At 40.7% G+C, this 16764-nt stretch overlaps 1 protein-coding gene across 2 annotated transcripts in view; it reads right to left on the bottom strand.

Moving 5' to 3' along the window:
• Positions 1 to 16764, bottom strand: part of SHROOM3 (shroom family member 3) — a 264050-nt gene that overhangs the window by 36823 nt on the left and 210463 nt on the right. For both annotated transcript variants that reach the window (XM_089676000.1, XM_089675993.1), the window contains exons 5-6: positions 13433 to 13500; positions 3695 to 4564 (exon numbers count right to left, since the gene is read on the bottom strand). In XM_089676000.1, the coding sequence (XP_089532126.1) occupies positions 3695 to 4564; positions 13433 to 13500 (938 nt within the window). The remainder of the gene's footprint in view (positions 1 to 3694; positions 4565 to 13432; positions 13501 to 16764) is intronic.

Below are 16764 nucleotides of genomic sequence, written 5' to 3'. Positions count from 1 at the left end.
CTCCCCAGCAAGATCAGTCCCCCGTGAAGATCTGCCCCCCTTGTCATTCCCCCCCCAAGATCAGTCCCCCGTGAAGATCTGCCCCCCTTGTCATTCCCCTCCCCAAGATCAGTCCCCCGTGAAGATCTGCCCCCCCTTGTCATTATCCCCCAGCAAGATCAGTCCCCCGTGAAGATCTGCCCCCCCTTGTCATTATCCCCCAGCAAGATCAGTCCCCCATGAAGATCTGCACCCCTTGTCATTACCCCCCCAAGATCAGTACCCGTGAAGATCTGCCCCTCTTGTCATTACCCCCCCCAAAATCAGTACCCCGTGAAGATCTGCCCCTCTTGTCATTACCCCCCCCCCCAAGATCGGTACCCCGTGAAGATCTGCCTCCCTTGTCATTACCCCCCACCCCAGGATAAGTACCCCGTGAAGATCTGCCCCCCATTGACGCAAGCAACCTCTCCCCCTCCTTAAGCAGCAACCTCACGTGCAGATCTGCCCCCCCCCCCTTGACGCAAACACACACACACCCCCCTCAGTCCCCCGTGAACATCTGCCTCACTTGATGCAAATCCCCACCCCCATGTGACTGGCCCCCACGTGTAACTGCACCACCAAAACATGTTATGGCCCCCCCATGTCACTGATCCCCCACATGTGAGTGTACTCGCCATGTCACAACCCCCCGCAGCTTGGCGACATGTTGCGGTAGGATCGTCAGCGGCAGTGTTCTGAGGGATGTGATTCAGCGGTTAGTGTACTTGCAATCCAGCATAAATGGGGTTAACAGTGTAACAGAGCGAGATCGCCGATCGTCTGCTTATGCCTGAAACTTGCACATGCTCAGTTGTGTGAAGGGGGGCAGATCTTCACGGGGGACAGATCTTGCTGCAACACCGTTTAATGGTATAAAATGCTAGCTAGCTTGTTCAATTGAGTTTTGGCAATAAAACCTGGAAGCTATTTGGTTTCTATACAGAGTGGTGCCAGATTATGCACTCTCCAGTTTTATATAGCCACAATGGTGGCACTCAGAAAGTAAGTTATTGATATATCTTTAAAAAAAATGTTGAATTTTAGCTTGGAAACTTTTTGTTTTTCAGAGTAAATCCTGGATCTTATTGTAACAGTGGCTGATCAGTAATTTCTAGGGAGGCATGGGTAAATTTGTACATTTGGAATATGATGTAATCTAAAAACCTACACTATGAAAGATCTTCTGCATCCAAATGTAAATTCCACCTTAACTCATACAAACCATTTATGCTTAAAGTGGTTTTTAAACTTATGACATGAAAAGCACATCCTTCTATATTGTGTACCTGCCTTAATTCAAAGCACAGAGTGTGATTTCAATCTGCAACTTTCCCAACTCTGCTATCTGCATGAGTCATTTCTGACAGCTAATACCTACTCCAAGGGATGGAGGAGGACAGGGGAGAGGAGTTCCAGCACACAGCCTGTGATTGATAGCCCAGGTGTGAATGTTTCCTGTGTGCTTGTGTAAGAATGGGTGTGTGCCTTCCCTCCACTCAGCTCTCAGGTTACACTCAGCTTCCTGCTCTGCAGTGTGTGAAATGAGATCCCTGCACCTTGCCTGCTGGAGCTCAGAAATGCTGTTTAAAATGTGCGGTTTAGGAGGTTGTGTAGGAATTACTAGCTGCAGATAATCACATACAACTTATGTAGGAGGATTTGTTTCATTCATGTGTATCACCTTAAATTAGTTACTTCATTGGGTATATGTAAGGGTTTACAACCACTGTCATCTTGCCAAGCAGAGCAAAACAAACATGAACCCCTATACAAACCTTACCAGTTTTTATTCACTGATTCTTCTTCATCTGCAGCCAACACTGAAATGATTGGTCTTTGGAAACTTGGGGGACCTCAGGGATCAGCCAGTAGCCCTGAGCACTGCCACAGAGGAGAAAACACATGCTCTTCCAAACCTGAAAGTACTGGGTGCGGAGAAGAAAGAAGCAGCATGGAAGTGCTGGTAAGTCGTTGCCCTTTGCTGAGACACAGTTACTTTCTCCCTGCATAGGCATCGTTACAATGCCTCTTTAAAGTGTATTTGTAGCATATACATTTTTTTTTCATATTGGATAGTATAGGGAAGAATTCAAACCTCTTTCATTTTCAGGTGTATATTACTGTCTCTATCCCCGGTTGTAAGATTCACCCTGTATATATGTTCTGGTGACCATTGTTACTGGGACAGAAAGTGAGTGACTATCCAAAAATTTTCAGCTGTCATTGGAAAAGGAGGTGAAAAGAAACATTTGCCAGTGATTACTGTCCAAGGGGGTTTTCCTTTTACTATGGGGGATTAAAGTTTTTACAGGGCAGGAAGTAAAAAAAAATCTCACCAAAGAGACAAAAACATAAAAAAAAAATGTTTGGCGGGATTTTAACCGCTGTTGTTTACAAACTTTAAAAACATTGAGATAAGGCAATTGAATATTGTTGAATATTTGTTCTCTAATTACTAATATATTCCCTGGCCCCAGTTCCAGCAAAAATGCAAGATGGAGATGACAGGGGCATAAACTAATCATAGAGAAGACAGAGATATAAACTAATTGCTAATCACTCCACTGGCTTCTGCTCCCCCAACAAATTCAATTCAAAGTACTAACAACAACGTACAAAGCCATCCACAACTTGGCCCCTAAGTACATCACCAAGCTAGTCTCAAAATACCCACCAAATCGTTCTCTTCGTTCCTCCCAAGACTTCCTTCTCTTTAGGTCTTTTGTCACCTCCTCCCATGCTTGCCTCTAGGACTTCTCCCGTGTTTCTCCCATTCTTTGGAGTTCCCTACGCCAATCTGTCTGTCTCCTACTCCATGCACACGTAAATGATCCCTGAAAACCCATCTCTTTAGACAAGCTTTTCCTACCCCCACCTAATATCTGTACTTAATTTTCTCCAGCAGCTCATCCCCCACAGTTATTACCTTTTGTATGAACTGACCTTCCATTTTAGATTGTAAGCTCTAACAAGCAGGGCCCTCTGTTTCCTACTGTATTGAATTGTATTGTAATTGTACTGTTTGCCCTCATGTTGTAAAGCGTTGCTCAAACTATTGGAGCTATATAAATCCTGTATAATAATAATAACTGTTCTTGTACATTTTCAGTACATACAGAACATTTCTCTTCTTTGCATGTCTACAGCCATACACCAGTGGAATTTCAGTTGAAAATGTTTGTTTTTGGAGTGTTTCTAAGTGTTTCTAATTGCTCAGATCACTGTTTATTTTTGAATGATGAGAAAATTCGAAGGAGAAGGATGGAAATTTATTTTGAAAGCACAAAATTCTAACTGTGAATGTGTTTTTTGTACAGGAAAAGTCATACATATTGTAATGAGCATATTCTATGCACAAAGCAAACCTGTTTTATATGGCTGTGATTCCATTCAAGTAGCAGGTCTGGAAGAAATTATAAGGGCTTTTGAACGAAATTAGTTGGCTCAGTGATAGCAAGAAAGAATGCTGTAAAGTGTGTTTTTCAACATTTTCCATGCAAGCATGCAAAATATGGTCTACTGTTATATAGCCTGCTTTATTTTTATAGCACAAGGTTTTAAGCTAAGGGTGAGAATTCAGGAAAGAAGCAATCTAATACTCTAATCACTAAACTAATCACACTCAGCACTTATCTTGAACCGCATAACATACTTTGCAGCAAACACTTACATTTCTTTCCAGTCCTTCTTCACATTTCCTTCATAATGTTTGGGAGATGTAGCCAGCAAAGTATGTATTTTCTCTTGCTTTTCCTTCAAAAGGGCATCTTCCAGAGTTGGAGGTGGGAACGGAGGTGGAGATGGGGGAACAAAATGAATTTCAGGGAATGTGTCCAGCTCTTGGTCCTTAACAAATACTTCATCTTCCACATCATCATTCCCAACCACAGGAGATAACTGGAGACCAGACTCAGATATACGGAGTGATATTTTCCCATGGTGTGAGGGAGTTTCAGACTCTGAGGAGCTGCTGCTCCACATTCTGTTGTTTTTACAACCAGTGGCAACCTTCTGCCCAAATGCAGTGCTGTTTTGTGAAATGTTTGCTTCTTTTGTTGAATTTAAGCACTTGACTTTTGGGGGTGGAGGCCTCTGTGGTGGTGTAGACTTTGTATTTTGTTTGTGACGGTTGTGATTCATTGAGTTATTACTACTGAAACTTAAATCCATGTCACTTTCACTTTTTACTTCAACTGGAGAAATTTTAGAAGTTCTGCTTTCAGCATACAGATAATCTTCCTCAGTACCTTGTGTCCTCTGCATGGGTGATTCTTGTATAGATTTAGTGGGACTGAAGTTACTGAGTGCTGGTAAGGTGGCCAGTCTTGTGCTGTGGAGATTACTGTGCTGGGCAGGGCTTTGTGTAAGACTTTGGGCTCTCATGTGTCTCTGGATTTTCACACTGCTCTGATCAACAATACTGTTGGATGGAGGAACCATCCTCTCTACTTCAGTGGAAGAATGGTGGCTAGGATGTGGTTGAAATATTGTTTCAGAAGATGCTGTTTCTGGATGGTCTTCAGTTTTGCTTCTGGAAGAGCTAAATTTGGACACAGAAATCAGAAAAAAGTAAAATAATTAAATACGTGATCAGGGCATGCTCAAGGTTAAATGTTCTGTAATATTTATGTAAAAGATAAAATACAATGAGGAAGTATGGAAATATGAAAATAATTTGCCAGCTTTTTTTTCCCAAAGTAACCTGTCAGATGCCAGCTTTTATTTTCTAACCTTTACTTGCAAAATGTCAATTTGAATTTGATTGTTGGAGGACATCGACTACAGGCCATTGCCATTTTAACACCTTCCTTACCAATCACAGCAGAACACATAACAATTATAAACAATAGACTGCCTCCTTTCATGCCATCCATTGTATACAATTGTGTTGTTAGCTGTGATTGGCCACAGAGATCACATGGTACAGACAGGGCCAATCATAGCCCATCTGTACCATGTGATTAGCTTTGGCCAATCACAGCTAATCACAACAAAAGACACTGAATGAACCAGTTTCATTAAGTAAAAGTGGTTTCTTATATCAATGAAATTCATTGGTATACACAATCATAATGTGTAAAAAAAAAGAAAATCCTGATCACTTCCCCGGACCAGCACAGTGTTACTATAGGGGTCATTTGGGGGTTATATGTGTTATCATGGCATTTTTAGGCCTCAAGAAATTAGGTAGGCTGTCAATATATCAGGATTGATCGATTTTCAGATATATATACCATAGTTTGTAGACTCTAGAACTTCCCCACAGACTAAATAATATACACTGATTTGGGTTATTTTCACCAAAGAAATGTTGCAGAATACCTTTTCACTTAAATTTATGAAGAAAGATGATTTATTTGCAAAATTTTATAACAGAAACGAAGAAAAACACGTATTAACATTTTCAGATTTTTCTGTCTTTTTTGTTTATTTAGCAAAAATTAAAAAAAAACTCATTGGTGATTAACCGCTTTACTGCCGCCCTATAGCAGAAATACTGCTACAGCGTGGCAGCGGTGCGCAAAATCACATATATATACGTGATTTCGCATTTCAGGTAGGGTGTACGTGTGTCCTTACTGCGCTGCCACTTGCGACCAAGGCTGTCAATCACCGGGTTCCGGACGGTGATTACTCACCAGCGCCAGTGATTGCCGAGCATCTCCGACAGTGTGCTTACAGTGAAGCACTAACACAGCATGTTTAGTAAAACGGCACACAACACACAGTTAGCCCTTTGATTGCCCCAGATGTTAACCCCTTCCTGCCCAGTGCCATTCGTACAGTGTCAGTGCTTTTTATTAGCATTGATCATTGTATTAGTGTCTCTGGGGATATAGGCAAAAAAATAAAAACCGCACAGGCAATCAAATACCACTGAAAGAAAGCTCTATTTGTGGGAAAAAAAGGACTTAAATTTCATTTGGGTGCAACGTTCAATGACCGCGCAAATGTCAGTTAAAGTAACGCAGTGCCGTAATGCAAAATGTGGCCTGGTCAGGAAGGGGGGTAAATCCTCTGGAGGGCAAGTGGTTAAATACCATCAAAAAAAATCTCTATTGTGTGAAAAAAATGACAAAAATGTCATATGGGTGCAGCGTTGCATGATCACACAATTGTCATTCAAAGTGGAACAGCGCTGAAAGCTGAAAATTGGCCTGGGCAGGAAGGGGGTAAAAGTGGCCAGTATTGAAGTGGTTAATTATGTTCTTTAAAGATCAGATATCTGATACCCAAGCCAGCATTTGGATTATGTACTGTATGTTTCTACTCATTTAATATTTTACCAGTCACAAATCATAGCAAAAATTACAGTCTTACAGATTGATTATTGGAAAGTGAGGTCTGATTTGTTAGAAACACATCTTTTTTATGTATCAAAGGTAGCATAATTGTATTTATTCATATACTTTATTTGTTTATTTCATATATTGTATTTTCATTTTTAATTTCATATTATTATTGTATGACTCAGTACACAAGGAGTTAACAATCTGGAGCGTGACATCAATGGATGACTCTCACTCCTGAACCTTATTTTCCCCACCCTTCTTTTTTCCACTCCCCTTTTTTTTTTCCTTTATAAACTGTGTGCTTAGCCGGGATGCATCACATGACCTGAGGAAGGGGCTTTCCCAAACATGTAGTTATAGCAACCGGCTTGTTCAGTGTGGTATGTCAGCCTGCAGACAGTCTTTGGATACATCTGCGGTCTCCCTTCCCTTAATCCAGCTCTCCTTCCGGACCCTTTCGCCGGCACCATGACGTCACTTCCGGACACCTCGTGTGCGTCAGTTCTGGCCAACAGATCTCATTGACCGGCATCTCACGGAGCCTGTTAGAACCCATAGGGATTTACAGTGATTTCCAGCTGTGGTGACAACTCGTTTTTTCCATCTACCTCCCGCTGGCCACAGGATTGTGGGTAATCCATCGGTGGACGCTATCCGGCACTGTTAGGTTTGGAACATCCATGTCTGTAAGCAGCTTCCTCTCTGGAAGTTTTTAGTTCCAGTCAAGTTGCATGGTCTTCATAAATCGTGCATATGTCATTCATCTCTTGAGCTGTTTATGACATTCTTGCACCTGGAATGGGCCTCCTTGCTGATATTTGTAGTACTTTTCCATTTAGTACATGTGGTATCTGTGAGCTACCTTCCCTGTGGTGTTAAACAATAGTATTCCACGGACATCTGTTTGAGCGCCCAGTTTCTCTTTTTTTTCTAGGTATTATGTCAGCCTGTAGTGCTTCAAAGTTATGATATGCAGAGCTGGAGGAATTATCTGTTTAATATAGCAAGTGAAGGAGCAGAGACTTTGGGGAAAGGAAAGTTTTAAACAGTTATGAAAGCAGCTGTTGCTAATAATGGCACCGATTTATCTCCCTGCACTTCTGCATTAACACGAGCAAATTCTTTAAAGTCACTCATACGTAATAATGATTGCAAACTTAACAAGCTACTGTAGACCCCCTGTTTTTCTAGAGTCTTATAGAGACTGATTGAGTCACAGAGATATTGCTGTGAAGAGTTCATGTTTGTGCAGCTTTAGGTATACTACAGGGTATGCAGGCTTTATGCCATTCTAAACCTCTCTCGTATTATTTCTTCGAACTATGCGCCTGTTTAGTAAAATGCAAATTACCGGTACTAGAGCTGTGCACAACGGAAAAATTAGTTTTAAAATTTTTTTTTTAAAAGGACTCGTGAGCCAATATAGTGACTTTCACCTTCAGAATGTGTAACAAAATACTATTTTTTAAAAAATGAATAAAAACATAAAATAAACCAAAAATAAAAACAATATGTGGTTCGCAAACACTTCACACCCAACTCATATAATAGTGTATATAATAGTAAATAAATAAATTATTGTGCTGCACTCCCTAAAAACAAAAACAGCATGTGCATATATATCAATTTTCAGAAACATGCAATAACCCTCTTAATTGTGTTCCACTAAAAATCCACCCATGCAGCAAAAACATCCCAATATAATACACAAAAAATCCTCATAAAAAATCACCCATGCATCAAAAAACATCCCAGTGTAATAAACAAAAGTCCTCTTTCCCAAAAATCAGCTTCAATCAAATGGAATAATTCCAGGTTTCCAAGTTCCTTATAGCAACACTGCTGTTCTATTATGTGCTCACCTATATTCACAGCCTATCAGGCTAATAAACACAGTTTATCCCACATGAGGATGAAGGATCCCTTGGATGACCACCACCTTCTTTGGATCTCTCCACACTTCAGTGTTCCTGATTAACCACCTGGACACTTAATCCTCTTCTATGGACACCACTCCTGTTTTGTTTAGTTTTGTTTGGTTTCAGATTCCTTTGTTAAGTAAATCATTTCATTTCGTCATATTCGTTATGTTAGAAGGATTGACTTTTGGAATTCGTTTCGTACATTCGGATTTGTTTTGTATATTCAGATTTGTTTTGTATATTTGTTGTTCCGAATCGATTCATATTTTGGGAAGTTATTTCGGAAGATTGACTATGAAAAATGTATAAACAAGTGCCATGATTGTGCCATGCCATGACATAAGTGCCAGTATTGTGAGTGAGATTTTATTAAAATTTTATTACATATAGCAGAGAGCATTATCTGTCTTATCACTTTCTTTCATTCGATATTACTGCATAGTGGATGATTGTCTAGTATTGGCCTCCTTGGAAGTGTTTTACCCATATGGGAAAGTGCTGTATGACCTACCTGTTAGTTCAGGGGTCATATTTATAAGGTGAGCGGCTAAGAGTACTTTCTGGGTGATGGGCTCTAACACTCTTCCTACAAGAAAGAGTCTACTGTTTAATGCATGATTCCTCACCCTTTTTTATTGTGTATTGGTGGTCCATATTCACATTGGATTATCTGCACCAATGGTCCTTGTCCATTTAAGAACTGTTTGGACTCACACTAATATTCCCTTGAATTGGGACTGTTTATTCATGCGCTGCTGCACTTTTCTTGTTATTTGTAAGATTGGCTATATTCATTTTAATGTGTTAATTTGTTATTTCAGGAAATTACTTTTGCACTTGGAGTCATCCCTGCTACTTCAACCTACAAAGAGAAATGGAATGAGCTGATTGGACGATATCAACTAAACTCATGTGCATCTGAAAGTAACGAATGGATGAATTTCGGATTCATTAATTATGTTACGATTCTGAGATTCTGATGGATTCACTTCCATCCAACCCAAACACAATAAGTAGGAATCATTGGCATCAATTCACTTTTATACCTTACTGTATTTATTGCAATATGTTCCATTTCATATGTCCTGCATTTTTTATAATAATGAAAAATGTTAATGCAAAATAAAAACAAAATGGATCCGAAAGAACAAATGGATTCAAATTAATTTCAGATTCATTTGTTATGTTATGATTTGGAGATTCTGATGGATCTATCTCCATCTATCCCAAAAACAAAACGTAGGATCCATCATCCTATTTCACTGTTATACCTTCTGTATTTATTGCAATACCTTTCCATTTCATATGTAGTACATTTTTTATAAGAATGAAAAATGTTAATGCAAAACAAAAACAATATGGACCAGAATCAATTTGGATCATTTGTTATGTCGTTAAGTTATTTTGGGCATTTGAAACATTAACAAAAGACCCAAATTATCACATCATGTCATCCGAATGAAATGAACGAATACAAAGGAATTCACTGTTTCGTTATAATTTATTTCAAATTCATTACCATTGTGATTCAGGGATTTGGATACATCCAAATCTCAGAATAACGAAAATTTTGTCCAAATTTTGATTCGAAACCAAACGAATCATACATGTCTACAAATTACAGTTACTCCCTGTCTGATTTGGCAAATTGAGGGGGCAAATGTTTTTCTGCAGGTTAAATTAAAGGTTGTCATTGTGGTAGGGTTGCTTCTTTGTGTGATCATTTTCAAAAATGTTTTTTTAGAGGAAAACATTGGTAAATAAATTTGTTTGTAAAATTCAGTGGTTTTAAATGTAATATAGTTATACACTATATTTTATATGATTTTTTTTTTACTTATCTCCATGCTTCAGATACCCCAATATTTGTCCCTCCCCTCCACAAGAGCACCGCCCTGACCCTTTAAAAAAATCCAGGTGTCTTCAGGTTATGTGACGCCATAGGTCCTCTTTGCTCTCTGAGTATTGAAGCCAGAGCTGCTTTATAAAAAAGAGAAAATGCTGGGGACTGAGATTTTTTTTATTTTTTTGCTAAACTGAAATTGGGCTTTCAAGGAATTAAATAAGTTAGGTGTATTTCTGTGTATGTAGGGGTATTTTAATTGCTGTCATCATAGCATATGATCATTATTATTTGGCCCCTTTATACGATACCCATATGAGACCCAAATTATTGATCACATCATATTCTTATATTAGGCTTCGGTGCCTGCAGTGCACCACAAGTTATTGTTCTCCCGTGGTGTTCCTCTTTGTAAAGATTAAAAGACAGGAAGTATGCATTTGCTAAATCAACCAAACCAAACTGTGCCTTTCAACTAAGATGGACATTTAACATGTCAAGCACACTACTGCAAGAAATAATCTATCTCCTAGCATCAAAACCGCCGTTCATATCCTGAGGCAGTTTAAAGCTTACAGTATATATGAAAACCCATTTAGGTAAGTGTAACGGAACCGGACCCCAACTACGCTAGGGTATTTCCGTTAGACTTCCGCTTCCCTGTCTGAACACAAATCCCTGGACACCACCGCTGACCAAGCAGGAAATAAGACAGGACCAGACTCTTCTTTAGACAGGAAGTAAACTGCTTTATTATAACACAGACACAAGATATATACATTCATGGGAACAAACCACCTCCCTGCATAAGGACACAAGATGAGGCAAACCAAATCTAGCAACCAGAGACACATCCCAACAGACAGTCCCATCAGGAGGGCTGCTGGAGACACCCCCCACCAAGTCAATACACAAACACAATAGAACAATGGGACCACATGGCAGTAAACAATGAACAACCCCCACACCCCACCTATACATGTTTACACAAACATTGCATCCCATAATAGTTTGCTAGAACAATGGGATGCAGCCACATGGCAGAGAACAATGAGCAATCCCCACACCAATATTACACCATTTCACCCTGTGCCCCTACCAGGCACAGGGTTCTTTACAGGTAAGAGGAATAACAGGGGTTCCCCCACCCCCAAAAGTCACTCCCGTCACATATCTCCCCTTTCGGCAGGAGACTAACGCAGGAGTAAATCCCAGACGGATGGACTCCGAAGTTAGTCTGTACTTCCAGTCCCCCAATCCCAGCACCCACACAGTACCCCATTCAAATTGTCCCACACCAAGTATTACTCACCCAACCAACCTCTGCCTCTGTCGTGGAACATACACGCCACTGGGGAGAAGTACGGACTGGTCCTTCTCCCTGAAGTCCTCTCAGCCGCTGGAGAGATGACAGGGTGACTGGGCTGGCTCCATCAGGCGGTGGGGGATCTGGGCTGACTGCCCTGCATCCCTGAGGTATCCAGGTGGCGACTGTAATCGCTAGGCCGAGGCCAGCGGCGCTCTGTCCTGGTGCCAGCACTTCTGCTGGGGACCCCACATCTGCTCCTGCTAACCGTAGGGGAGGGGGGGTGGCTTCCTCCACTCCCAGACTGTGGATCTGCTGCTGGGATGGCATTCCTCTGTCAATGTCCCCCTGGTGCACAGATCCTGGCTTGGGAGGGAAAACAGTTTCCTCTACTCTGGCTGACTGTGGAGGAGAAAGGACAACAACCTCCTCTCCCTTCTCACCCCGGGCCACTGAAACTACCACAGGTGTGGGGCAGAGGTGCTGGACCCTCTGTCCGGTTGTCAGCACTTCAGCTGGCGGCACGCCGGCTGGTTCCTCCTCAGTAGAAAAGTCAGTACAATCCCCAGTCTCTGGAATGGCTAAATGTCCAGGGAACGGGCTGGTGGCCCTTGGGCCCAGTGCCAGCACTTTGGCAGGAGACTCATCATCCACAACATCCTCCATTGAAAGATCAATTACATCCATACATTCTGGGATCTGTAATTGGAGGGGTGAGCTGACTGCTCCATCTTCCACACCCTTATCCAGTTGTTGGACAGACGCGTCCCTCCATCCAAGCTCATCCCGTGCAGAAACAGGATCATCTAGGTAAGCCAGCACTTGCTGCATCTGCCATAAGACCTCTGTTTCCATACCTGCGGGTGGTATCTGTCTCTCCTCTCCTGCTATCTGAACCTTGAATCTCGGTGGTGGTTTGGACGTGTTCACAGCTTGGAAGCACAATCCCACCGCTTGCCACCAATGTAACGGAACCGGACCCCAACTGCGCTAGGGTATTTCCGTTAGACTCCCGCTTCCCTGTCCGAACACAAATCCCCGGACACCACCACTGACCAAGCAGGAAATAAGACAGGACCAGACTCTTCTTAAGACAGGAAGTAAACTGCTTTATTTTAACACAGACACAAGATATATACATTCATGGGAACAAACCACCTCCCTGCATAAGACGGGGGCAAACCAAATCTAGCAGCCAGAGACACATCCCAGCAGACAGTCCCATCAGGAGGGCTACTGGAGACACCCCCCACCAAGTCAATACACAAACACATAATAGAACAATGGGACCACATGGCAGTAAACAATGAACAACCCCCACACCCCACCTATAAATGTTTGCACAAACATTACATACCATAATAGTTTGCTAGAACAATGGGATGCAGCCACATGGCAGAGAACAATGAACAATCCCCACACCAATATTAGACCATTTCACCCTGTACCCCTACCAGGCACAGGGTTCTTTATACATAAGAGGAATAACAGGGGTTCCCCCACCCCCAAAAGTCACTCCCGTCACAGTAAGAGACCCCAAATGTTGCCTTATCTCCAGAAAAGTAATAGAGCAACATTTTCCAATGAAGACACAAGTTCTAGTGACCCGGGGTTCCCCAAGGAATTCCCTTAATATGCAGAGAGTTTCTCACTTCAAGTTTTGGCTGTGGGGCAGGGAGTGGAGGTAAATCTCCCCAATGGTACACAAATGGAAAAAAAAACAAACAGATGCGGGTTATAACCTTCCCTTACTCTATACAAAATGGAAAAAAAAAGTTTTGTCTATAATTATACTTTAACCTAATTTTAACTTTGGGTAGCAATTTTAAGAGGATATAGTGGCAAATGAGGAAATCTGGAGCACGGGGGGCCGTAAAGAACAGCAAGCAAGATTTGGCAAAAATGTATCTAAATAACATCTAAACAGCATAAAAATGTGCTAGTTTTACAGTTATGATTTTCAGAAAAACACACAGGCATATAATGCATGTACTATATGATATATTATTTCAGAACAATTATTATCGATTTTTTATCAGCTTACCGAAATTCTTTATTTGTCGAACTGTAAGAAGCATACTTGATAAGAGATTCCCTTCTCACCACAAAGTCCTGGAATACACAAAACCATGACAGATGGTTAATGATAGTTAAAGCACCTGTAAACCCAATCACTGAAATCTCATATACAATAAGCTTTAACAAATTAACCTCTTCACACCTAAGGGTAAAACAAATTTTATAGCCTAAGTAAAATTTTACAACGTTGACATGTGTTAGTAAAACCGTACAGATCATCACAACTACTTTGTACATCCAGGTTAATTATACCTTGTATTTTTCAGAACAAATTTGGTTTTCATTTGGTGGTAAATGGTAATGGATATCTCCTGATTTTGTTTTATTATCAAAGGAAATTATGCTGTGTGTTTCTTGTTACTAACATAACCTACCACCAAAGAACAACTCAAAATAAATTCTCCAGCTCTTGACGATCGCAGCAATACCATATACAGTATATGTAAGTTATTTGTTGTTTGTACCTGTACTACAGCCCAGAAACAATAGTGAGCATTTTCTTTTTTTGTTTTTTTTTTCACCTAAAACACACTGATACTAACTGACACTGATACCAATGTAAATTTTTTTTTAAAAAATCCTGACCTTTGACCATGACCTTGACATCTGACCCTGATCTTGCCCCAAACACTAACCCTGGCACTGAACTAGATCAAACCTTGATCTAGGTATTTTTTCTTTATTTTTAAATATTTATTTATCTATTTTTGTTTTTATTTACAAACAGTTGTTTTTTTTTTCTCTCTGCAATGTATCTCTCGCCTCCATTCAGAGCGAAAAAAAAAAACAAGGGGGCGAGCTGCACAGTGACTGATCACTGAAATAGCCAATCGGCGGACTGGTAGTCCTGGGTCCCGATCGTTAGAATGTTAGATCGACCCCGGTCTTTGTGCTGGGAGCTTGATCTCTAAGTGCCAACACTGCTCCTACATTGTCACCCTGTTACATGGGCTTCAAGTAGAGCCTAAAAGTGGCCATTTTAACACACTTTATGCAAGCATGGTCCACTGTTGTCACCATCTGAAAGTCCACACTGAAAAAAGCCATGCAGCCATTGCTGGTGTCACACATTTCAAATGACAGCTGAGGAGTCAATATGCTCAACAAGGAAATTTTATCCTAGGCCTAGTATTGCTGAATAATAAAAACTGACCTGAGTTCTCTGCATGCTGATGGTGCAACCCAAGTTTACTATGATTGTGCTGTATTATATCTGGATTTTCCTATTCTGTGTCCAACTGTACTTAATGCTGCAGCACCCCTGTCTGTATGTTCCAAAACTTTCTAAATAAAGATGTAAAAAAAAAAAACTGAACTGAGCTTACTGTACACAGCTATTCAATAGATTTCATTTTTTCTTTTCCTTTGATTTTTATTGTTTTTAAAAGAGTAGTACAATAATGCACAACTGTTACAAAACAAAGGACAAATAAATCATGTAGAACTTAAACAATTGGACTACATAGGATATGACGATAGTGTATGAGAATTTTCAATTACATACAGTTATCCATCATTAGTTTTAATACTGTGTCGTGTGACCAGTTGGTGAGTGGAACCCAGGTATCTTCTGAGACCAAAACCCCCACCAGCCATAAAGTGGATCCATGTAAACTTCCTTATGGCCGTATAACCAAGATCAAAAGGAAGTAAGAAAAGAATGAAATTGCAAAGAGTGAGAAAAAGGATAAGAAAAAGGAAAAGTAGTGCACCATATCCAGCCAATAGGGTAACTATTGTTACATTCTCAGAGAGAAGTTGAGAGATATGTGATCCAAAGATCCCAGGTTTTGGCAAAGAATGCCAACCTATCATTTAGCAGTGCCGAGATTCGTTCATTGACCATAATCCATATTAGCTTGACCTTCAGTAACTTAGCAGGGATCGTAGGAGATCTCCAAGATCCGGAAACAGAAATCCTGGCAGCCACAAAGATAGGTGATAATCTCGTAGTATGTCCTGGCAATCCCCCTGGTGCTTGTCCCAGTTGGGCCTGCTGAGGAGATTTTACCAGGTTCACTTGTGTAAGTGAATAGATAAAGTTATATACTCTAATCCAAAACCTCCGCACTTTCCATCATGACCACCAGGTGGGAAAGTTGGTTCCCTCATGTTCTAAAGCACTGAGAGGGTACTCCCGGGACGTCCTTTGCCACCCAAACTGGTGCCATATATTCATAAGTACTTTATAATTAACCTCTATAAGAGAGGTGTTAATAAAAGATTTGGAAACAATTTGAGCAAGCTTGCGTCAGTTCTCTATTTCCAACTGTTCATTCAAATCTTGTTCCCATTTTTCCATATAGAAGAGTTTTGTGGGACTATTTGTTAACATACTATAAAGCTTAGATATGCGACCAGTGTGTTCGCCAAAGATCTTACAAAGATATTCAATCGAAGTGGAGGAAGTCAGATCTGACTTGCATTTTAGGGTATGCAAAAAGTGTGTCAACTGAGCATATCTAAACAATTCTGTATCTGGGAGTGGATATCTTTCTCGTAAGCAAGTTTGCGACATAACCCCTGTGTGATCACAAAAATCCGCAATGCACAGCAAGCCTTTATTCATCCACCATGAGAAATTATGTGGGTGCAGACCCAGGGTGAATGCTGGATTTCTTAACAATGGAGCCAAGGGAGTATGTGGGGATTTAAATCCATATCTGGCATTCACTCTATCCCATAGGTCAGGAGAAAATTATAGTGTTGGACATTAAATAAGTCGTCTATATTTTGGATGTAGCCACAGGAGTTGGCTTATTGGCCTGTCCAAATGCAGGGATTCCTCCACCTTCATCCCTAGTGGATGTTTGCATTTAGTGTGAAAACTTGACCTTGGCCTTCAATTTAGGTGTATACAGTATGTGTCTATTTACTCAGGATCTCTTGTCCCCCGAAACATAACAGTTTTTGTTGAAAGTTTTTTAAGTCGGAAACATGAAGCGAAAGAGGAAGAGTACAAAACAGATATAATAGTCTTGGTGGAATATTCATTTTTATTGATTGCATATGACCGAACCAAGAGGCAGGGTTAGAGGCCCAAGCTTGCAATTCACTAGTTAGGTTTTTGAATAGAGGGGGTAGTTTTTCACATACAAGGTGTGTAGAGTTCCATTTGGATGTTTTTTGAAAGTGCAAATTACTTGTTCATCTTAAGAAATATTGAGCACCAAGGATTTACAATGATTAAACCGAAGGCCTGAAATATATGTGAAGGTCGCGGTATTGAGTAAAGATTGGGGATGGATATGACCGGGGAGGAGAGGATCATCAGGAGGTCATCTGCAAAAAGAGCAC

The sequence above is a fragment of the Staurois parvus genome, unplaced genomic scaffold (genome assembly GCF_062004578.1).
Source record: "Staurois parvus isolate SC_StPar_1 unplaced genomic scaffold, SC_StPar_1.0 ptg000013l, whole genome shotgun sequence".
Lineage (NCBI taxonomy): Eukaryota > Metazoa > Chordata > Amphibia > Anura > Ranidae > Staurois > Staurois parvus.
Note: the sequence above shows the minus strand (reverse complement) of the source record. Positions and strands in the feature narration are given on the sequence as shown.